Source organism: Panulirus ornatus, chromosome 64, assembly GCF_036320965.1.
Source record: "Panulirus ornatus isolate Po-2019 chromosome 64, ASM3632096v1, whole genome shotgun sequence".
Classification (NCBI taxonomy): Eukaryota; Metazoa; Arthropoda; class Malacostraca; order Decapoda; family Palinuridae; genus Panulirus; species Panulirus ornatus.
In genome coordinates this window covers 23,540,217-23,563,710 of record NC_092287.1, presented here as the reverse complement: position 1 = coordinate 23,563,710, position 23,494 = coordinate 23,540,217, and the positions used below count along the sequence as shown (strand labels likewise).

At 45.5% G+C, this 23,494-nt stretch overlaps 2 protein-coding genes across 3 annotated transcripts in view; one reads left to right on the top strand and one right to left on the bottom strand.

The window, feature by feature from the left end:
• Atg14 (autophagy related protein 14) overlaps positions 1-23,494 on the bottom strand; it is a 56,727-nt gene that overhangs the window by 24,312 nt on the left and 8,921 nt on the right. The window lies entirely within an intron of this gene.
• On the top strand, positions 10,970-19,827 carry LOC139746373 (uncharacterized). The gene is made up of 3 exons (XM_071657572.1): positions 10,970-11,589; positions 17,478-17,710; positions 18,216-19,827. Exons 1-3 carry the CDS (start codon positions 11,229-11,231, stop codon positions 18,639-18,641), a joined length of 1,020 nt encoding a protein of 339 aa, XP_071513673.1. The 5' UTR covers positions 10,970-11,228; the 3' UTR covers positions 18,642-19,827.

Sequence of the window (23,494 nt, the reverse complement as noted above, 5' to 3'; positions counted from 1 at the left end):
TTGTCGATCATGACATTAAAATAGTCATGCAATACAATAACATGGTTGAGGTATGTCCTCTCATGGTACAAGAGCCATTTCGAAGAATAACAAGTATATAGCCAATACCTCTTTTTCTTTTTCTTTCGTACATCGTCCGTATTTTTCATCGCTTATGAATAACGAGGCGTTAAAAAGCTTCTAAGATAATTTGATAGGAGCTACGCAGTCTACCAACTCGAGGAAATAGGCGTATCCACTCACAGTAAGCAGTCTATTGACCGTAACCCTGACAAAGGAAAGACGGCTACGCAATAATACTGTTAACTTAGGGAAGGCCAAAAAGAAAAAGCTAGGCTAGACGGAGTTCCCCATTCGCTAAGGGGCAGGATCTCCGTTTGCTAGGGGTTAGTCCCCGTTTAATAGGCGATAGAGTTCCCGTTTGCTAGGGGATAGTCCCCGTTTGCTAGGCGATAGAGTCCCCGTTTGCTAGGGGATAGTCTCCGTTTGCTAGGGGATAGGGTCCCCGTTTGCTAGGGGTTAGTCCCCGTTTATTAGGCGATAGAGTCCCCGTTTGCCAGGGGATAGTCCCCGTTTGCTAGGCGATAGTCTCCGTGTGCTAGGCGTCGCGATGAGGGCAATTAAATCACTAGGCGTCGCGCTGGGGGAGGGGGGGGGCAATCAAAGTTACGCACTGCCAATAATAAGCTACGCTACGTGCTAATACTGACAAATAAAGGAGAGGGGGAAGACCCCATTAGCTTGAGCGCCGTGGTAGGTAGGGCTGAGAAATGAGGGGAATTTACCCCCATTTGTTTAGCCCCGTGTTAAGTACCAGAGGTTGTGGAAACCCCCAAGAGGTAAGCGCCGTGCTAACCCAGGCTAATAGGAACAATTGAAGGGGATATCCAATTTGTCTTCGAAAATGAGGATTGGCAATCTAAAAAAAAAAAAAAAGGAAGAAAATCAAACCCTTATTCAATGTGCGAACTTAATGTACGAAACTTCAAACAACGCAAAAGCAAACTGTTGTCACGAAAACTGCTGGCCCAAATGACTACATCGATAATAACAACACACAGATGACCCAGTAAACATTTATAACCCCGAGCCTTCACACTTCCAGGAAAAACACTCCTCTACGAAGTATTCATATTCTACATTTTCTACTTCATCCCTCACTGGAGGTGTGGATAATGTCCAAGCTACGATTTACGTGTACAACAGCAACTTGTCTTCTACAAAGAACCCACTACGAAAAAAAAAAGGTTACGGGTTAAGTGTGGTTCTATTTATTCAACCATACTACTTAGATTTGGACTGAAAGTCATTTTAAGTGATTTACACGATTAGTAAATTGTTTACAAATTGTTTGCCTTTGCAGACGCTCGTCAACTTACACAGTATAACAAAAAAAAAAAAAAAACAATCTTGATCAAACCGTTAAACAACTGCAATTTCGTGATGAAAAATGAGAAAGATTAATTCTCCACCATATTCACCTTCCTTTCAGCTTTCCCAACGAGATAACACGACAACCACGACCCATGTTCAAGACCCGGCCACAGCTGGAGCCTAAATAGTAAGGGAGCGTCACCGGATGTTCAAGAAAAAAAAAAAAAAATGGGGAAAACATAAGGTCAAGAGGAGAGAATATCTTCATTGGGCCCTCTTCTCTGTTCTGTTTTTTTTTTTTTTTTAAGTAAAAAACGGGAGGGAAGGATTTACTGCCTCCCGCTTCCTCCCCTTTTAGTCGCCTTCTACGACACTCAAGGAATACTTATATATATATATATATATATATATATATATATATATATATATATATATATATATATGAGTCCACGGGGAAAATGAAACACGATAAGTTCCCAAGTGCACTTTCGTGTAATATTCACATCATCAGGAGAGATACAAGAAAGAAAAATAAGTCAGTTGATATACAACGAAGAGACGTAGCTAAGACGCCATCTAATTCATATATGGTGGCCGATGTGATACAAAACAATAACTCAGTATTCATCTTTATGATAAACTAACCAATGTAACATTCAATTCAAAATACAAATAACCCAAATAATGTTAAATTCTCTGGAATACAATGTCTTCTTACAACCCCCCCACCCCCGCCCCTCTCTTATCATTAACTTACCATCATCTTAGAACACCCCTTCCCCTCCCTTATCATTATCTTAGAACACCCCTTCCCCCTCTTATCATTATCTTAGAACACCCCTTCCCCTCTTATCATTATCTTAGAACACCCCTTCCCCTCCCTTATCATTATCTTAGAACACCCCTTTCCCCTCTTATCATTAACTTAGAACACCCCTTCCCCCTCTTATCATTAACTTAGAACACCCCCTCCCCCTCTCTTATCATTAACTTATCATCATTATGTTAATTCATAAGTGAACAACACCCCAAACCCACACCACCACCACCCAATCCAGGCTAAGGGACAATGCCAAGCACACACACTGCCACCCCTTCTCCCACACACACACGGAAAACTGTGCATCTATACAATGCCATCATTAAAAAATATTAAGCGTAATACAATGACATACAACGCCGAATTAAACGCTATCCAACAACAAGGCATAATGTGTGTGTGTGTGTGTGTGTGTGTGTGTGTGTGTGTCATGGGCGACAGATTCTTCCTACTAAAGAGGTGTGGGGGAAAAAAAAAAATATATATATAGACTGACATTCCTTCCGTGTCAGATGATATTATAGTGTACAATCTTTAACGTCATCAACAGGTAAACAATGGTAGAATGGGAGTTGTAATGCACGCCGGGCTATGACGTCAAGCTTTGTCAAACCCCCCCCCCGCGCGCTGTACGGAGCGCAATGTACCAAGCTTATTATTATCTGTTGGCTGTGGGGAGGTGTGGAAGCTTGGATGTGGAGAGGATGTTAAAGCTTGATACTTGACGTTTACTGTGTCACTTTACGGTTGTTATTATCATTATTATTATTACTATTATCATTATTATTTATTCATATTTATTATACTTTGTCTCTGTCTCCCGCGTCAGCGAGGTAGCGCAAAGAAGCATATAAAAGAATGGCCCAACCCACTTACTATTATCACTATTAACTTCGGTAAACTATGAGAACTCCATCAGTGCACTGGGATAAATATATGTTTACCCAATAGCGTCCTAGCTTCGTCTCTTCGATGTATATCAACAGACTGTTATATTTCTCTCTTGTGTCTCCCCTGATGATGTGATTATTACACGAAAGTGCACTTGGGAACTTTTCGTGTTTCATTTTCCCCGTGGACTCATAGGAATATATATATATATATATATATATATATATATATATATATATATATATATATATATATATCCTCTACCACTTCTGAAACCGCACTGCTCTTCCCCAATCTGATGCTCTGTACATGCCTTCACCCTCTCAATCAATACCCTCCCATATAATTTACCAGGAATACTCAACAAACTTATACCTCTGTAATTTGAGCACTCACTCTTATCCCCTTTGCCTTTGTACAATGGCACTATGCACGCATTCCGCCAATCCTCAGGCACCTCACCATGAGTCATACATACATTAAATAACCTTACCAACCAGTCAACAATACAGTCACCCCCTTTCTTAATAAATTCCACTGCAATACCATCCAAACCTGCTGCCTTGCCGGCAAATGGATTTGTATGTAGCATTTATGGATCTGGAGAAGGCATATGATAGAGTTGATAGAGATGCTCTGTGGAAGGTATTAAGAATATATGGTGTGGGAGGCAAGTTGTTAGAAGCAGTGAAAAGTTTTTATCGAGGATGTAAGGCATGTGTACGTGTAGGAAGAGAGGAAAGTGATTGGTTCTCAGTGAATGTAGGTTTGCGGCAGGGGTGTGTGATGTCTCCATGGTTGTTTAATTTGTTTATGGATGGGGTTGTAAAGGAGGTAAATGCAAGAGTCCTGGAAAGAGGGGCAAGTATGAAGTCTGTTGGGGATGAGAGAGCTTGGGAAGTGAGTCAATTGTTGTTCGCTGATGATACAGCGCTGGTGGCTGATTCATGTGAGAAACTGCAGAAGCTGGTGACTGAGTTTGGTAAAGTGTGTGGAAGAAGAAAGTTGAGAGTAAATGTGAATAAGAGCAAGGTTATTAGGTACAGGAGGGGTGAGGGTCAAGTCAATTGGGAGGTGAGTTTGAATGGAGAAAAACTGGAGGAAGTGAAGTGTTTTAGATATCTGGGAGTGGATCTGTCAGCGGATGGAACCATGGAAGCGGAAGTGGATCATAGGGTGGGGGAGGGGGCGAAAATTTTGGGAGCCTTGAAAAATGTGTGGAAGTCGAGAACATTATCTCGGAAAGCAAAAATGGGTATGTTTGAGGGAATAGTGGTTCCAACAATGCTGTATGGTTGCGAGGCGTGGGCTATGGATAGAGATGTGCGCAGGAGGATGGATGTGCTGGAAATGAGATGTTTGAGGACAATGTGTGGTGTGAGGTGGTTTGATCGAGTAAGTAACGTAAGGGTAAGAGAGATGTGTGGAAATAAAAAGAGCGTGGTTGAGAGAGCAGAAGAGGGTGTTTTGAAATGGTTTGGGCACATGGAGAGAATGAGTGAGGAGAGATTGACCAAGAGGATATATGTGTCGGAGGTGGAGGGAACGAGGAGAAGAGGGAGACCAAATTGGAGGTGGAAAGATGGAGTGAAAAAGATTTTGTGTGATCGGGGCCTGAACATGCAGGAGGGTGAAAGGAGGGCAAGAAATAGAGTGAATTGGAGTCATGTGGTATACAGGGGTTGACGTGCTGTCAGTGGATTGAAGCAAGGCATGTGAAGCGTCTGGGGTAAACCATGGAAAGCTGTGTAGGTATGTATATTTGCGTGTGTGGACGTGTGTATGTACATGTGTATGGGGGGGGGGGGTTGGGCCATTTCTTTCGTCTGTTTCCTTGCGCTACCTCGCAAACGCGGGAGACAGCGACAAAAAAAAAAAAAAAAAAAAAAAAAATATATATATATATATATATATATATATATATATATATATATATCCACACCGGTGTAGTATATGGGAAATACCACGACAGATGTACGTTAACAAGAAACGGAACGAGGACACTGTTAATTTGCAGTGACGCACTGAAGGATATAGTGAGGGTATGGTATGTCCTGCCATGTGATATTGGAGTTACCTCGTAACTCCCCTTAAGACAGAGGGAGGTACGACCCTGGAGCACGACGGCACGACCCCCTGCGCGAGCCGGTAAACGACCCTTGTGCAATAATGACCTGGTCACCTGACATGACCATAAATGGCGGAGGAGGAGTCGTTACGAGCGAGTCAACAAACCTCGCGCTCAACACAAGCTTGGACGAGAGAGAGAGAGAGAGAGAGAGAGAGAGAGAGAGAGAGAGAGAGAGAGAGAGAGTCGTGCAAGTCTGACAAAGCCTTTGCTCCCTCGTTTAGCTTCGACGTTACGGCCTTAACCCTAACCATCATTCACTTGTTCTTGTTCCTTTGAAATTCTGGATCATGATGATGTTCATGTTGTTCTCAGTGGGTTATAATGATGTTCATGATGTTCACAGTGGGTTATAATGATGTTCATGATGTTCACAGTGGGTTATAATGATGTTCATGTTGTTCTCATTTGGTTATAATGATGTTCATGTTGTTCTCGGTTATAAAGATGTTCATGTTCTCATTTGGTTATAAAGATGTTCACGTTGTTCTCATTCGGTTATAAAGATGTTCATGCTGTTCTCGGTTATAAATATGTTCATGTTCTTCTCACTTGGTTATAAAGATGTTCACGATGTTCTCAGTTATGCTGCTGACTGTTCGTTGTACTGATGTTCATGTGAACACCCCAGGGCCGTGTGCTGCCCGCCTAACCACTTGGTCCACCCCTCCAGTACGTGTGGTAACCTGTCTTTCCACACACACACACACACACACACACACCACCTTGAATTTCTTTTGAAGTCCACGAAACGCACAATTTCTTCATTTAGCTCCCTCCTATATTACCACAGCAGTATTTCCTAACATCACATTACCTTATTCCTCTCTCTCCTTCATTTTACCCCTCCCAACCCCATCTCAGCTCATCCAGGAACTTTAGAAAACGTCATCACGTCTTCCCCCTAAAACTACCTACCACTGTGGACATTCCAGCCACTGGTCACCCACCATGATCCTTTGTACCCTCTCTACGATATCTACAAGTCTCCTTGACATGACACGCCCAAAATACTGGCTACAAACTCTATGGAACTGATATCTTCCCTCATTCTGTATCACCTGAAGATCTTCCCCAACCCTCTAACGTTTTCTATGCTACGTTAGGCTAGACTAGGTTGGGTTACATCAGGTTGGGTTAGGCTACACTGGGTTGGGTTGAGTTGGGTTACATCAGGTTGGGTTTTTAACCTAACCTAGCCTACAAAGGACGTTTGGGGGAAACAGGGCACTCCCTAAATTTCTTCTCATTCATCCTACCATGAATGAGAAATGCATCGGAATGATGACGCACTCTCAACATGCACCAACCGCAGACCATGTTTCTTCTTAACTGTAATCAACCTCGGTGAATTTTCTCGGTTCTCAACGCCCGTGAATATGTGTTGCATGACTGGATCAACAACTTGCAAACGCAACGCTCCGATTCCCCGAAGCTCTGTCGCGCTCAGAAGTAACAAAGCAACGAGTATTTAAACCACTCGAGCCACTTAAAAGCCACGAGGGAGAGAGGAAGAAAAAATTCAGAATATGTGGTGGCGCATCAACGCGTGGTCTTTTGTTTTGAGAACTCGTGACGTGGGCCGAATGCACACGTAACAATGACGTATCCATGACGTCAACGAGACTTCCCCCCCACCTTCACTGTCACGTTTCCCGTTGCTCCAGACGCCGTCCTAACAACGCATTCGACGCCGTGTCCACCAATCATGGCCAGAGCTGTATACACAAGGCTGTTCCACGGAACACATGCGTCGACTGTAATGCATTAAAAGCTACAGTAGGAAGTTGTATGGAATGCTGAATACAAGTGGATTCAAACTACAGCAGACCATTCCCTCCTAACGAGGCTGTTCGAGAGAGTGAGAGCAGAAATTTATGGATTGCTGTGGGAGCACGAGGAGGAGGAAGAGAAAGACAAACATGTTTGTTTAAAGAGGAAGACAAGGAGGTGCGCATCATGTCCAGCGTGGACTCGAAGCGAAATAATGATTCAGTCTCTGCTTAAACGTATTTATGGTCCTGCTTTTCAACTACCACCTCACTGGTATAAAATCGTCCCATACGTTAACAATCCCGTTGATGAAAAAGTAATTTCTTTTTCTTTATTCGAGGTAAAACCGTCTCCGCCCACGTTATATATATATATATATATATATATATATATATATATATATATATATATATATATATATATTACTACGAGTAAAAGCAGACAGATCCACCCTTAAATAATTCGACTAGTGTTGCCTGCAGTGGCGTACTGCTACTAGGGTGTTCCATGGAATACTAGTAGTGTTGCTTACAGAAGCACAGCGCATGAGAGTGAAACAAGAAAGGCTACAAGAAAAAAAATATGTAATATTTAAGAAATGCCACCAATTTTTCAATCACGTTTCAAGCCAATGGGGAACTACCCATACAGAAAAGAAAATGCGTCCAAGAAACGGTGGGGGAAAGAAAAAACTACGAATCATCAGGTACGACAGAGGCAAGACCGCCAGTATAGCTTCCGTTAACGGAAAACGACGAACTTACGTTCACGACGACGAGGTTGCCCAAGATCGTAAGAGCTGTCTAGACAACCTCAACTTTGAATTACATCAGAAAAGAGAACGTTAAGGGGCGGTTCAGTCGTTAAAAATTGGCCGGTGGCTTCGACAATCTGCGCACTGACCACAATGTACAGAACCTTGTTGTCTTCAGCAGTGGAAAACATCATAAATATATCTAAATTAATTTTTTTATTTTTTTTTTATTATACTTTGTCGCTGTCTCCCGCGTTTGCGAGGTAGCGCAAGGAAACAGACGAAAGAAATGGCCCAACCCCCCCCCATACACATGTATATACATACGTCCACACACGCAAATATACATACCTACATAGCTTTCCATGGTTTACCCCAGACGCTTCACATGCCCTGCTTCAATCCACTGACAGCACGTCAACCCCGGTATACCACACCGCTCCAATTCACTCTATTCCTTGCCCTCCTTTCACCCTCCTGCATGTTCAGGCCCCGATCACACAAAATCTTTTTCACTCCATCTTTCCACCTCCAATTTGGTCTCCCTCTTCTCCTCGTTCCCTCCACCTCCTGACACATATATCCTCTTGGTCAATCTTTCCTCACTCATCCTCTCCATGTGCCCAAACCACTTCAAAACACCCTCTTCTGCTCTCTCAACCACGCTCTTTTTATTTCCACACATCTCTCTTACCCTTACGTTACTCACTCGATCAAACCACCTCACACCACACATTGTCCTCAAACATCTCATTTCCAGCACATCCATCCTCCTGCGCACAACTCTATCCATAGCCCACGCCTCGCAACCATACAACATTGTTGGAACCACTATTCCTTCAAACATACCCATTTTTGCTTTCCGAGATAATGTTCTCGACTTCCACACATTCTTCAAGGCCCCCAGGATTTTCGCCCCCTCCCCCACCCTATGATCCACTTCCGCTTCCATGGTTCCATCCGCTGCCAGATCCACTCCCAGATATCTAAAACACTTCACTTCCTCCAGTTTTTCTCCATTCAAACTCACCTCCCAATTGACTTGACCCTCAACCCTACTGTACCTAATAACCTTGCTCTTATTCACATTTACTCTTAACTTTCTTCTTCCACACACTTTTCCAAACTCAGTCACCAGCTTCTGCAGTTTCTCACATGAATCAGCCACCAGCGCTGTATCATCAGCGAACAACAACTGACTCACTTCCCAAGCTCTCTCATCCCCAACAGACTTCATACTTGCCCCTCTTTCCAAAACTCTTGCATTTACCTCCCTAACACCCCCATCCATAAATTAATAAAAAGACTAAAAAATTCATGAGTTACATTATTTGCGCCACTACCGTTCAGGAAAAAGAAAGGATTCCATCCATCTATTCCCTCAGCCTCTGTTTCTCTGATCGCCTTTATTATCAACAAACACCCTCGTTAGAATCCAACAGAAACCGTTGCTATTTTGTGGGACGTGGTTAAGATGGCACATACCAATCACAAAGGGCACACACACACACACACACACCCACACAAAAAAATAAATAACGATAGCAATGATTACGTTATAAAGTGGCATACCTAACCATCAGAATTACGAAGTGAAGCGGGTATGGTACTACGATAGCGACAAGAGGTTATCTACCTCAACGGAGGCGAACACACAAAGCCTTTTACAGGGCGGCGTCCCACAAGGTGTGGTGTTCCATCCCCGACCTTATCTATAACGTACATCCTCGAGCTGATAATAACAGAATGGCCAGACTGTGTCCTGGACAACGCCACGCACAACAAACAGGCCTGATACACACCAACCCTTTTACTTAAGGAAGTCTCCAACGTGTAGCCGTGGCAGAAGAGGGAAAATAAAACAAAGTTCACGATCATAGGACGAGTAGAAGCGACACGTACCGACATTTGTTAAGAGAAGGGATAGCCTCCGAGGCTTGGGGTGACACTCGTAACATGGGGGTCTTCGGTGCTGGGCCATCTGAACGACGGGGGGGGGGGGGGGAGCTTTTGGTAAATCAGTCCCCTGGGGACTGTGTGCTTCTACCACTGAGAGAGAGAGAGAGAGAGAGAGAGAGAGAGAGAGAGAGAGAGAGAGAGAGAGAGAGAGAGAGAGAGAGAGAGAGGTATCCATTTCAAGTTCATGATCGTCCCATCTGAGGGTTACTTCCCACTCCCCCACCCACCATCCGCTTGGCCTCCCCATTCTAAGCTACTCCCCAGGAGTCCACATCAATCCCTAATTGCCTAAGCCGCAATATAGGTATTACTTTGGTTTTTGCACCGAGTGCTGGCTGCTTGTGTGCCCCCCACCACTAGCTAGACCATGCAAACCTCGGCAAGCTCCTGCCTCGCATGATTACTGTGTGGCCGATGGCAATTCGAGGATGGGCCGGTTTGATAACTGTATCTACTCGAAGTATGGACCTCGCTACCCTCTCATGTCTTTCCCAGTAACAAAGACCTTAAACTTAAAAAGAAAAAAAAGGCTTTTCACTTCCTCCAAAATTCTAAAGTACTTTCCTGTCTCTTCTTTTTCCCTTTCATCACACTCTCCACATTTCAATTCTAACCCAGTCTTTATGTTCACCATATTATACATAATGTATGTCAACACAGTATTAATGAAGTTCATCTAATTACCACGTAAATGTATAGAGTATAAACAAACATGCAACTAGTAATCATGCACAAGGTGTCAATTCGATTTTAGGGTTCAAAATCTTCCTAGTTTGCAGATCTTTTTTTCACTATACTGGAATACAAAAAAAAGGGAAAAAAAAGAGTCCATTGTGGCAGAAGCGGTGGTTGGCAACTCGACGTTCCCCCCCTCCCCAACCCTCCACCCCCCTAGGCAGAGATGCCAACAGTTGCTAACCTCTATAGCTTGGAAACTCACAGACGACAACCCCTAATGATCCCCTCCAACTTTGTATTACCTTTGGATAAACAGCTCTCCAATTCCTCAGCTTGTGGAAAAGTCAATCTAGTTCCACTTTCGAAACTTATGTAAGAACATTTCCCTTGGGTTTATAATAGGGGTAAGACGAGGCTCGTAATGTGACCCAGCTTGTTATCAAAACATTCGATGTCTCTATCGAAGATGCGCACGGCAGAAATTGTACGTAATGCATCCTAGCTTCCTGGCTGTACGAATGCTGATGCCCTTGAAATCTAACAGGAGTTTCTGGATTGGCTAGCATCCAAGGGATCCAGGTACCAGGGCTTTAGTTGAGCTGCGGCAGCGGCGCGCGTTACACCGGGTGACGCAAACACCAGCGGGGCCCAGTAGTATTTAAACTGGGGTGGAAGTGCTCACTACCACTCAGTGTCACTACGAACCCCAACGGGTTAAGACGTTGCCAGGGGAGTTTTAGAAGGCGGGAAACGCGTTCTTTCATCTCGTCATAAAATCCCCCGATCGTGTATAACGCGTCCCTTTCATCTCGTCATAAAAATCCTCCCTTATCGTGTGTATACCTTGAACAATGGAGAGACTCGTATTTCTCATCCTGGCCACGGTGGTGACGACTGCCAGGCCGTACCCTCAGGTCGACACGGACAGAATCTACACCCTGGACGACTTGAACGAACTCGCACAAGCCATAGCCCACGAAGAGTGCCTCAGGACGCCAGGCTGCGACCCCTACCCACAGCCCCATGCTCAATGCCAACTAGGCTCGGGGGCCGTGACTGTGTTGCGGGACCTGGTGAGCACGAGGAATAACATCAGAGGGTGCAACTCCATGGCCGGGAGGGTCCTCTGGCCTGCTACGAACGAATGTGTTGAGCTCCTCACCCAAGGCCCCTGCCCGCCCGGACACTGGGTTCAACTCTCCAACCCCGGATGTAAGTATGGCAATATCTGAGCAGCCTAAGGGTGTGTGCGTGCAGCTTAAGGGTGTGTGTGTGTCTGTGGATATGCAGCTTAAGGGTGTGTGTGGATGTGCAGCTTAAGGGTGTGTGTGTGTGTGTGTGTGTCTGTGTGGAGTTGCGTGCGACAGATCATTCTTGTGGTGAACTAGACCACGATTACCTCGGTATTACTCATGACCATCTCGTCACTTTACTGCAAAAAAGTAATATCCCAATACGTTATATATATATATATATATATATATATATATATATATATATATATATATATATATATATATTTTATTATTATTATACTTTGTCGCTGTCTCCCGCGTTTGCGAGGTAGCGCAAGGAAACAGACGAAAGAAATGGCCCAACCCACCCCCATACACATGTACATACATACGTCCACACACGCAAATATACATACCTACACAGCTTTCCATGGTTTACCCCAGACGCTTCACATGCCTTGATTCAATCCACTGACAGCACGTCAACCCCGGTATACCACATCGCTCCAATTCACTCTATTCCTTGCCCTCCTTTCACCCTCCTGCATGTTCAGGCCCCGATCACACAAAATCTTTTTCACTCCATCTTTCCACCTCCAATTTGGTCTCCCTCTTCTCCTCGTTCCCTCCACCTCCGACACATATATCCTCTTGGTCAATCTTTCCTCACTCATTCTCTCCATGTGCCCAAACCACTTCAAAACACCCTCTTCTGCTCTCTCAACCACGCTCTTTTTATTTCCACACATCTCTCTTACCCTTACGTTACTCACTCGATCAAACCACCTCACACCACACATTGTCCTCAAACATCTCATTTCCAGCACATCCATCCTCCTGCGCACAACTCTATCCATAGCCCACGCCTCGCAACCATACAACATTGTTGGAACCACTATTCCTTCAAACATACCCATTTTTGCTTTCCGAGATAATGTAATATATATATATATATATATATATATATATATATTTCAGCTATAAGACAAAGAAAAAAACATACAGGACCATGTTTGTTACACTGATACATCATTTCTGTCTTCGCCATGCAAAGGCCAACAACATTATAGCAGCAGCATTTGTGATGTGAGCCCACTGGAATACCCAAAACCAAAACCGATAATATTCTCACTTGTATAAACCACGCAGTTCATGCAGGAGCTGGCCACTTTGAGAGAACGTCCAGTGTTTTCAGGTTGTACCTCAATGGCATAACACAAGGCCAAGTCGACTTGTCTCCTTGTTTGGGGTTATGATTAAATCGTCTTCAAGCTTTAAATCACTTGACGTAATAACTCGTGATTGTTATTCGGATCAGGAGAGCCCCCCCCAAAGCCAAGGTCTGCGCTCGTGAGACGAAAGCCTGTGAGAAATATATACTAGAAAAAAAGAAAGAAGCAAAGGTAACGTTCATGTTCCGCGTTGTTCGTCCTGGGAAGAGACGCCCTTGTCCTTTAAAGGACAACCCACCACAACACATGCCTGCACACAACTCTTTTTCACACACACACACACACACACACATATATATGGTGTAGGGGTTGAAGAAGAAAGCAAATGAGAGTTGGAGTGCTCAAGTGTCGATGAACTTTAGGGAGAATAAGATGTTTAAGAAGGTAAATAATGTGAGAGAGTGAAGAGAACAAATGGGAACACCTGCGAAGGGGGCAATAGGGGAAGTGATAACAGGTAGTGAAGTGAGTATTTTGAAGGACTGTTGAATGTGTTTGATGATGGGGTGGCAGATGTAAGGTCGGGGTGGTGTGCTAAGTGTGCGAGAGTTACTGAGAGTGGTTTCGTGAGGAGAGAAGAGGTGGTGAAAGCCTTATGAAGGATAAAATATAGCAAGGCTGCTGGAGAGGTATTGTATTGCTGTTGAATTTATTAGGAAATGGGGTGACGTGTATTGCTGATTGGTTGGTAAAGACTTTGAGTGTATGTATGGATCATGATCAGGTGCCTGAGGATTGGCAGAATTTGTGTACTATAGTGCTATTGTAAAAACGCTAGGGGGGGCAAAGGTTATTGTTCAAACTTTGAACTACAGAGGTATACGTTTTTTGAGTATACCTGTTAAGTTGTATGGGAGGGTGATGAATGAAAGGGTGAAGACATGTCCAGGTTTAAGGCTTGTACGCATGCAGGAAAAGTGATTGGTTCTAAGTGAAGGCTGGTCTGTGGCAAGGGTGTGTAATGTCGCCAAGGTTGTTAATGTTATTTATAGATGAGGTGGTGAGGGAGGTAAATACAAGAGCCTTGGAGAGACGGGCGATTATGCAGGATCTGGGGGGATGAGAGAGTCTTAGAAGTGAGCCAGTTGTTGTTTGCTGATTCGAGCGAGAAACTGCACTAAGTTGGTGACGAGTTTGGAAGAGTGTGTGAAAGGAGAAAGATGAGAGTAAATGTAAATAAAAGCAAGATTACTGAGTATAGCGGGGTTGGGGGACAGGTTAGTTGGGATGTGAGCTTCAATGGGGACAAACTGGAGTGAGAGTGAAACGTTTTGAAAATCTGGGAGTGGACAAGATAGGGAAAGGATTCACGGAAATGGAAGTAAGTCATAGGGCGGGGGGAAGGGGCGAAGTTTCTGGGAACGATGAAGAATGCATGGAAAACGTTATTTGGGAGGGCCAGAATGGTTGTTTGAAAGAATAGTAGTTTCATCAATATTACATGGATGTCAAGCATGGGCTATAGATAGGGTTGTACGGAGGAGAGTGGATGTGTTGGAAATGAAATGTCTGAGGACAATACGTGGTGTGAGGTGGTATGATCCAGTTAAGTAAGAAAAGGGTAAGAGATGTGTGGTAATAAAAAGAATGCTGTTGAGAGAGCAGAAGAGGGTGTGTTGAAATGGTTTGGACATATGCAGAGAATGGGTGAGGAAAGGTTAAAAGGAAATGAGTCAGAGGTGGAGGAAATAAGGAGAAAGGAAAGACCAAATTAGAGGTGGAAGGATGGAGTGAAAAGATTTTGAGCGATCGGGGACTGAACCTGCAAGATAGTGAAAGGCATGCACAGGATCGAGTAAACTGGATCCATGTGTACCGGGGTCGACGTGCTGTCAATGGACTGAACCAGAGCATGTGAAACGTCTCGGCTAAACCATGGAAAGGTCTGTGGGGCCTGTATGTAAATAAGGAGATGTGTTTTCGGTGCATTACACAACATGACAGCTAGAGACTGGATGAGAGCAGGTGTGCCCTTTCTTCGTCAGTTCCTGGCGCTACCTAGCTAACAGTGTCCAGTTAATTGGCGAGTACTGTGACTTTAGGTACGGAAATCAAATACCGAGTCTTACAGTGCGTCGCGTGGGCACCATTAGCTGGCCCGGGGGTCGGCAACGTGCCAAAAGCACGATTGCAAATCCTAAGAAAAAGAAAAACATCCCCAGCAAATTTGTTTGGGGTTCCTAGATTGCATGCCATGGTGTACAAGCGTATTACGTACACCCAGAGGTGTAACACGCTATACCAAGGCCTTAAAAGGTCCGAACCGTTCTTCACAAAGCCTTTTCCCGCTTTGTTGCTTCCTCCCACCCACGCCTTAAAACCATGCCCCTCTTCCCACGCCCTGCCCGCGCCGGGGGACGACACCACCCACGCCTTAACCATGCCCCTCTTCCCACGCCCTGCCCGCGCAGGGGGACGACACCACCCACCCTCCTCCCCGAGCCCTGCCTCAGTGTGGTGGAGGTGGCTCAGCAGTGGAATACAGACTGTCGAGCAATGTTACCTCCACACAGTGACCTGGGGACGACCCAGGGAGACAAGACCTACATTCCCACAGCCCGCCAACACTGCCCCCCACTCCTTCAGGACGGTGGACCCCTTGGAAACATTACCAAGCTGTCCTCCTACAAGTACAGAAAACACAAGACATTTCATACATGCACACACATACGATACAGACCGCATGGGGTGAAACAATACCCCCTTTGAGGCTTAGTTTAACCTTGACGGCAGTCACATGCACCGTATTTTCTAAACCTATTATCACGATCGATCGACCGGGAAGCAACAAGGGCAGTGGTAGGTCACATGACACCCACCGATCATACCGTCTCGCTCCAGGTGAAACACTTCTGCCTTACGTGCGCATAACGACAGTTTCTTTTGTTTTGATTGTTGTTGAAGACTTTCGTTCAGCGACTGGCCCCACACCACACCCCCCTCACGACGGGTCGTTCCAACAATACACCGCTCGGATGTGATAAATAAACTTTATGACCTTTACGTACATGCTTCCTTCTTTCTGCTTTATCATAAACTTGAGGTGGCAACACTACGATCCCTTATAAGCAGGTGATCTCATCACGACCACAGCTGATACACTCCCCATTCCTCCTCACCCTCCCTCTTTTTTTTTTTTAAGTATACTTCCCTCAACTTTACCATCGTCCTCCTCTACATCCAATCTACCCTCTCTATCCTGTGATGTCACTCCTGTCCTGCGGCTTCTACTGGACCCGCACGGCAGGAAGTGACGTAGGAACAGGGGTAGTAAAACAGGTCTGGCCTAACTTATATGGTGGAATACACAATTGTTAAGTTACGCCCTGAATGGGCTACACAGTTGTTAAGGTATAACCTTAATGGGCTCTTAATGGAAGACACAGTTGTTAAGTTACACCCTTAATGGAAGACACAGTTGTTAAGTTACACCCTTAATGGAAGACACAGTTGTTAAGTTACACCCTTAATGGATTAAACAGTTGTTTAGGTATAACCTTATGGAATACATAGTTGTTAAGGTATAACCTTAATGGAATCCAGAGTAGTTAAGTTATACCGTTAATGGAATACCCAGCTAAGTTACACCCTATTTTTGCCCGTTAACTACACTGTACTAGCTGTGTTCCTTACTTCCAAACACTCCCTAGAAAATCAAAGGTCACTGATAATTATAGAGGTGCATTTTTTTCTCTAACAATTTACATTGACTCATGCGTTGTTTGGCAAATGTGAATTGTGTTAGCCTCGCAGTTTGTAAACTTCATTCTTCGTTAACTGTGCATTCCACTGGCGTCACGTCCAACCTGCTTAACAAGCCAGGGTTGTTTAGGTCACCGAGAATAACTTGGAATGTTTAGAACGCGTCAAGAAGCCGGTGTCAATTACAGATATTTTTTTTCTCTCATTTTTAACTCCCGACCGACGACGTATCATTCAACATGCTAGCAAGTACAAACTGCGTGGTCCCAACACTTAATCCCTGGGGCACGCCGCTTCCTCCGGCAAACTAAACTGGTTTTAATTTGCGAGGACGATTTGCTGGAGAGATGGGGGAAGTACTTGTGTTTCTACAGTACTCCCGTACTTAAGCTTATCCCATTCCCTCGCTTTCTGCCGTTCCCTGGTCTGTAAGGAAGTCCTTCTCCTAATGTACCCGTCCCTTTCAGCTTACAAGACGCAAGTCTGCGTTATCAAGGACGTTACCAAAAGACTTGATAAAACCCAGAAAAATTGACATCTATTTCCACTTGTAGGTTAAAAAGGAGTGATAGTGATGGCGTTATTTGTAGGTTATAGAGTGATAGTGGCAGTGATGGCGTTATTTGTGAGTTATAGAGGAGTGATAGTGGCAGTGATGGCGTTATCTGTAAGTTACAGAGGAGCCAGAGTGGTGGTGATACGGTTTCGATGCATTTTGGACGGCAAGAGAGTGTTATATGTCACATGACAAGGCTTGTCACACTCCAAACACTGTTGACCTGAAATGCATTTGTACGTGTTTGAATGACCACAGAACAGCTGAGTGTTTTACATGTGAGATCACCAGCGTTACTGGGGACCCCCCAACACCGTCACGCTGTTGTGACACACCCCTTGGGTGATTGTTAACGTTCCCTATGGTCGTTTCCAGCTGTTCCCGTGTGCGCCCGGCAGCCATGCAGACCCGGGGAGGCCCTGCTGGACGGGAGGGTGTGCCACACCACAGCGGACAGCACCGTGTGCCCGCCCACCCAGCAGCTCCTGACCAACGAGTTCGGGGAGGCCGAGTGTGACTGTGGCCCTGGTCTGGTCTACCACCTACCCACCGACACCTGCTACACGCCCTACACCCAGGGACCCTGCCCGCCCGGAGAGGTCATTAAGGTGAGACGGGGGGAAGAGGGGATATAAGAGGGTTTCGATCACACCACCTACACCCACCCCCCACACTATCCAGACCACAACAGGTCCGTATTGTGTTGATTTGGCGAGTTTATGTGGCTGACATGTGCGACGTGATGTGTGAGTGTGGGCGTGGTGTGTGTGTGGGCGTGATGTGTGAGTGTGGGCGTGCCGTGTGAGTGTGGGCGTGATGTGTGCGTGTGGGCGTGCCGTGTGAGTGTGGGCGTGCCGTGTGAGTGTGGGCGTGATGTGTGTGTGTGGGCGTGCCGTGTGAGTGTGGGCGTGATGTGTGCGTGTGGGCGTGCCGTGTGAGTGTGGGCATGCCGTGTGAGTGTGCCGTGTAAGTGTGGGCGTGCCGTGTGAGTGTGGGCGTACCTTGTGTGAGGGCGTGCCGTGTGAGTGTGGGCGTGCCGTGAGTGAGGGCGTGCCGTGTGAGTGTGGGCGTGCCGTGTCCCTGAGGTGACGCTGTGCTTTCTCTGGTCGACAGGTGATGGACGCTGAGGGCAGCGGCCAGGCCACGTGTGTCCTGAACCCGTGCCCGTCTCCGAGCATGGTGCCACTGGAGGAGGACTGCAGCGTGTCCACGCGCATGGGGCCCAACACGAACTGCCACGTGCTGGACACGCAAGGTCCGTGCGTGTCCGGCTTCCTGACCATAGACGAGAGCCTGTCCGAGCCGATCTGCCTGGAGACCCACAGCATCTTCAACCTGCCCAACACCAAGCTGTGCCCCAGGGGCTCGAGGAGGGACTCCATCGGCCGGTGCCGTCGCAACCTTGGGCTGTCCAACGGCGACCTCCCGCGCATCGTCACCAGTCGACCCAGACCCCAGAAGGACGGCAGCCTCTGTCCCGCAGGCCAAGTGCTCATATCTGGCACCTGCCTCCAGCTGGCCCAGTCCCCGAAGTCCTAGAGGGCCAAGTCCGCCGCTGCTACCCCACCTCCTCGTCCTCCTCCTCCTCCTCCCTACACCCCACCCGACAACCATATTACCCACCCCGACGCCTCCACAATCACCGTCATATGACCCTTACAGGATACTTCCAGTCTCCCACACACACACACACACACACACAGAGTCACTCACCTTCCATGAGAAAGAGGAGACCTCTCTCTGGCGTGATGACATCTTTATAATACACCTTCACTATGTCCAAATCGAACCCTCTTCTTTTTCCTCCTCCCTCCTCCAACAGCAAATCGAACCCTCTTCTCTTTTTTTTCCCTCCCCAACAGCAAATCGAACCCTCTTCTTTTCCCCTCCTCCAACAGCGTATCGTGGTCACGTCGACACGTACTGTGGAACCTCTTGAAACATGATGCTGTTGTGTAGAACACAAACAAGAGCAAGATGTTCAGTGTGTCTTGACCTCACGACACGACTCACCTTGACCAAGCAGGTTGTTCCACCACGGTTAGAGCGAGTCTCCTGCATCGTCTCCCCCCCCCCCCCCACCACCAGTCTCCAAACGTTCCCTTCCTCCCTCACTCCTCCTCCTCCTCCTCCTTCTCCACTGCTGTACACTTGGTGTGAGGACAAATCAATGTGATATTTCTGTACAATCATTACTTTAGTCCTGGGCATCCCATACAGAACTGTACATAGCGTGTTTCCACACTCATGTGGACATATGTATACACCCACACAGCACCTCCACTACATAGGATTAGACCAGGTATTACACCCACTGCAGAGGGTAAGGCCAGGTATATCGCCTCCCCTACACCCACTACAGTGGGCAGGCCACGTATATACCAGATTGTATAAATTTACGTCCACTGTGCAAGGGTCATATTACAGTCCCTGTGTTAGGTCAAGGTTCGACTTGACACAGTGAAAGTAAACAAGTGTTAGCACCAAGGTGTTGGCCTGGTTTATGTAAACAAAGACATGAAGTAGTATTAAGGTAACGAGACAAAAAAAAATAAAAAAAAAAAATTCAGAATTATCAAGCTGGCAGCAGCTCGTTTTCTGTATGTGACGAGGTCACGTGCCTGAGGGTGGTGCACCGATTTCTATACGCTTATTATTTAGAATTTTATTCCAATAATGTTTATCCATAACGTATGTTTTAAAAGGAAATAAAAGTTACGAATAACGTGGCATTTTACAGACATACTCCTTATAATAAGGTATGTGAAGTGCTTAAATCTTTAGAAATGTTAAGTTTTAAGAAAAAATCTACCTACTCAAGAGAGGTTTGGAAAAGTATATATTTCTAAATATTAATAAGTCTACGAAAAAATCTACGCACTTAAGAGAGGTTAGAAAAAAGTATACATTTCTAAATATTAATAAGTTTAAAAAAATTAATCTACGTGCTTAAGAGAGGTTAGAAAAAAGTATACATTTCTAAATATCTCTTCAAAAGTGGCTAGTCATGAAATTACACAAACAATATACACAAGAGATGTTAACTGGTGTAAACACTCGCACCTCCATCTGCTCAATACCCACCTGACGGGTTCTTTTTTTTCCTCTCAAGGCTGAGAAAGCCCCTCCCACCCGGACATCCAACAAGCTACAGGGGCCCCCCTTTTTATCTGCCCCAGCGCCAGCCTTCTTCCCCCATACAACAAGCTACAGGGGCCCCCTTTTTACATGCCCCAGCGCCAGCCTTCTTTCCCCGTACAACAAGCTACAGGGGCCCGCTTTTTACCTGCCCCAGCCTTCTTCCCCCATACCACAAGCTATAGGGGCCCCCTTTTTACCTGCCTCAGCGCCAGCCTTCTTCCCCTACACCTCCTTTGGCAGGGTCGCCCTACGGCCATAGTAACAAGGGGTGCGGGTGGGTGTGTGAGGGGGTTTAACCCTCCCCAGTGTTATACCGGACAGTCTCAACTGGTTGCGTCTGGGATGTTATCCAGTGGTCTCTGGGGAGTAGAGAGAGAGAGAGAGAGAGAGAGAGGCCGCCACGCGGACATTCAAGGGCTCTTAATCAGACGCCCTTAGGAGGTTGCCTCGCTAAATTAAGGGCGAGGTGTCAGGCAACTTTCAAGGGCACACAGGGCTCATTGGCCCTGAGATATAAGGGCTCTATATAAGGGAGATATCAGGCCTCTGTATAAGGGAAATATCAGGACTCTGAATAAGGGAGATTCCAGGGCTCTGTATAAGGGAAACATCAGGGCTCTGAAGAAGGGCTATATCAGGTCTCCCTATAAGGGAGATCTCGAGGCTGTATAGAAGAGGGATTTCAGGGCTCTGCTGGAGTAACTTCTCAGGGTTCTGTGTCAATGAATACCACAACGAACAGACACGAATCCGGCCTACACCACTTGAGCCCTACTGCACTCAAAAAACCCAACCAGCAACCTACAAGGAAAAAAAAGGGGAATTGGAATGAAGGAAACGGGCGGTGGTGGTATGAAGTAAGCTGTTGGGGAAAATTAAGTCATTCGTGGGAGACTCAGTACTCTTGGGTACTTCTGATGTCTCAGTGACAGGCAAAGACTGATGAAAAAATGGATTATATAAAAAAAAATTGGAAAGCATACAAGTGCGAAATAAAGTGTGTGAAAGGAGAAAGGTGAGAATACATGTGAAAGAAAGCATGGCTGTTAGGTTTAGGAGGGCTGAGGGACAGGTTAGTTGAGGTACGAGTTTAAATAGAGAAAAACTGGATGAAATGAAGTGTTTCAGATACCTGGGAGTGGACGTGATAGCGAAAGGAACCATGGAAGCGGAAGTGAGTCATAAGGTGGGGAAGGGAGCGAAGGTTCTGGGAACTATGAAGAATGTGTGGAGAACGTTATCTGGGATGGCCAAAAATGGGTCTGTTTGAAGAAACAGTAGTTCCAACAACAGCATAAGGATACATGGCATGGAGGGTGGACGTGTTAGAAATTAAATGTTTGTGAGGCTAATATGTGGGTGTGAGGTGGTTTGATCCAGTAAGGAATGAAAGGGCAAAAGGCATGTGTGGTAATAACAAGAGCGTGTTTGTGAAAGCAGAGGAGGGTGTGTTGAAATGGTCTGGACATGTGGAGGGAATGAGTGAGGAAAGGTTGACAAAGAGGGTGTATGTGTCAGAGGCGGAGGGAATAAGAAGCGGGATACCAAACTGGAGATGGAATGATGAAGTGACAAGATTTTGAGCGATCATGAATTGGAACGATGTGGTATACTGGGGTCGACGTGCTTTCAAGGGACTGAACCAGGTCACATGAAGCGTCCAGGGTAAACCATGGAAAGGTCTGTGGAGCCTGGATGTGGATAGGGAGCTGTGGCTTCAGTGCATTGCACGTGACAGCTAGAGAATGGACGTGAGCGGATGTGGCCTTTCTTTGTCTGTTCCTGGCGCTAACTTGCTAGTGCTATAATATATATATATATATATATATATATATATATATATATATATATATATATATATATATATATATATATATATATATATGATTCTGGCTCGTTATAATCATAAAATGTCCTCAATCTCTACAAATGTTTAGACGAAAATATCTTTCAAAAAAGATACATTCCACCCAATGCATGTTTCTAACTGCTGTGAAGATGGCTAACAGAAACTTGTTCCTTGCGAGTCATCTTCGCCCACCACCTGGTCAACCTTTCCGACACCGAGACACTGGGAGTTCCTCGTCGTCTCCTCCAGCACAGCAACTGAGGAGAACGTCAGCTGAGAATGTCGTACGCCCGGAGGGTATCAACGTCACCCCACCCACCCCCCAGAACTCACTCAGCAAATGACGGCAATTTTGCCTCGTTTATCCTCCGTTCCACAAGCCTATCTTCGACTCCCGACACAAAGATGGAGCGGGAAGTTAAGTTTCACTGTGATGATGCATTAGTATATATATATATATATATATATATATATATATATATATATATATATATATATATATATATATATATATATATATATATATATATATATATATATACGCGACGAATAATTAATAATATCAGTTATCTGAGGCAACACTACCATAATAACTTATCAAAACCTACATTGTAAGATTAAATTTAGAGAAATGCTGTCGGCAAATCAGCAAGGGTATGGACCACCTCGAGATCAGCCCCCTCCGTCTATGCTAGCTTTGTCATGCTAGGCTGGGGACTGGTTGTGCTAGCCTGCATGACTGGAATTGTTACGCTAGCCTATGCTAGCCTGCATGACTGGAATTGGTTACGCTACCCTATCTTTCTTATACGAGGCGAGGGTACAAACCTAACCTTTATCTAATCTACCACAACCTAGCCTAGAAAAACTAGCGGAGGAGGAACATGCAATATTCCGGGGGATCCACGACTTTCAAATCCTACAGCGACAACTCACTAATAACATAAATTCCACCATACTGTTTACTTACGAGACAAGTCATCACCCGGCATGTCGCCTGTATACATATAAACTCCCTAGTACACCTTAAATACTAGCATGTACACTTTCCAGTAGGTGTGACCCAGCGGTCTACTATACTAGTGACCTCATTCTAATCGTAGTTAAACAGTTAAACATTCTACTGCGCAGCGGTAGCAACCTACCTATATGTCCACCTCTTCCCCCTGACCTTGTTTCAACACCCCCCCCCCCTTGAACACTACAGTACGACCTTTAATGGTCAGGTCAGGTTTAATGGCCAGGCCATCACACTCAAAGATCTTCTAACCTTCGTGCTCAAGGGCCGTGCACTCGAATCAAGAGTCGCACTGTAGCTTCCACCACACTGCGTATAATAAAACTCAAAATTTATGTACTGTAACCTTAAATTATGGAAGTGCATAGTCCATGACAGAGATAA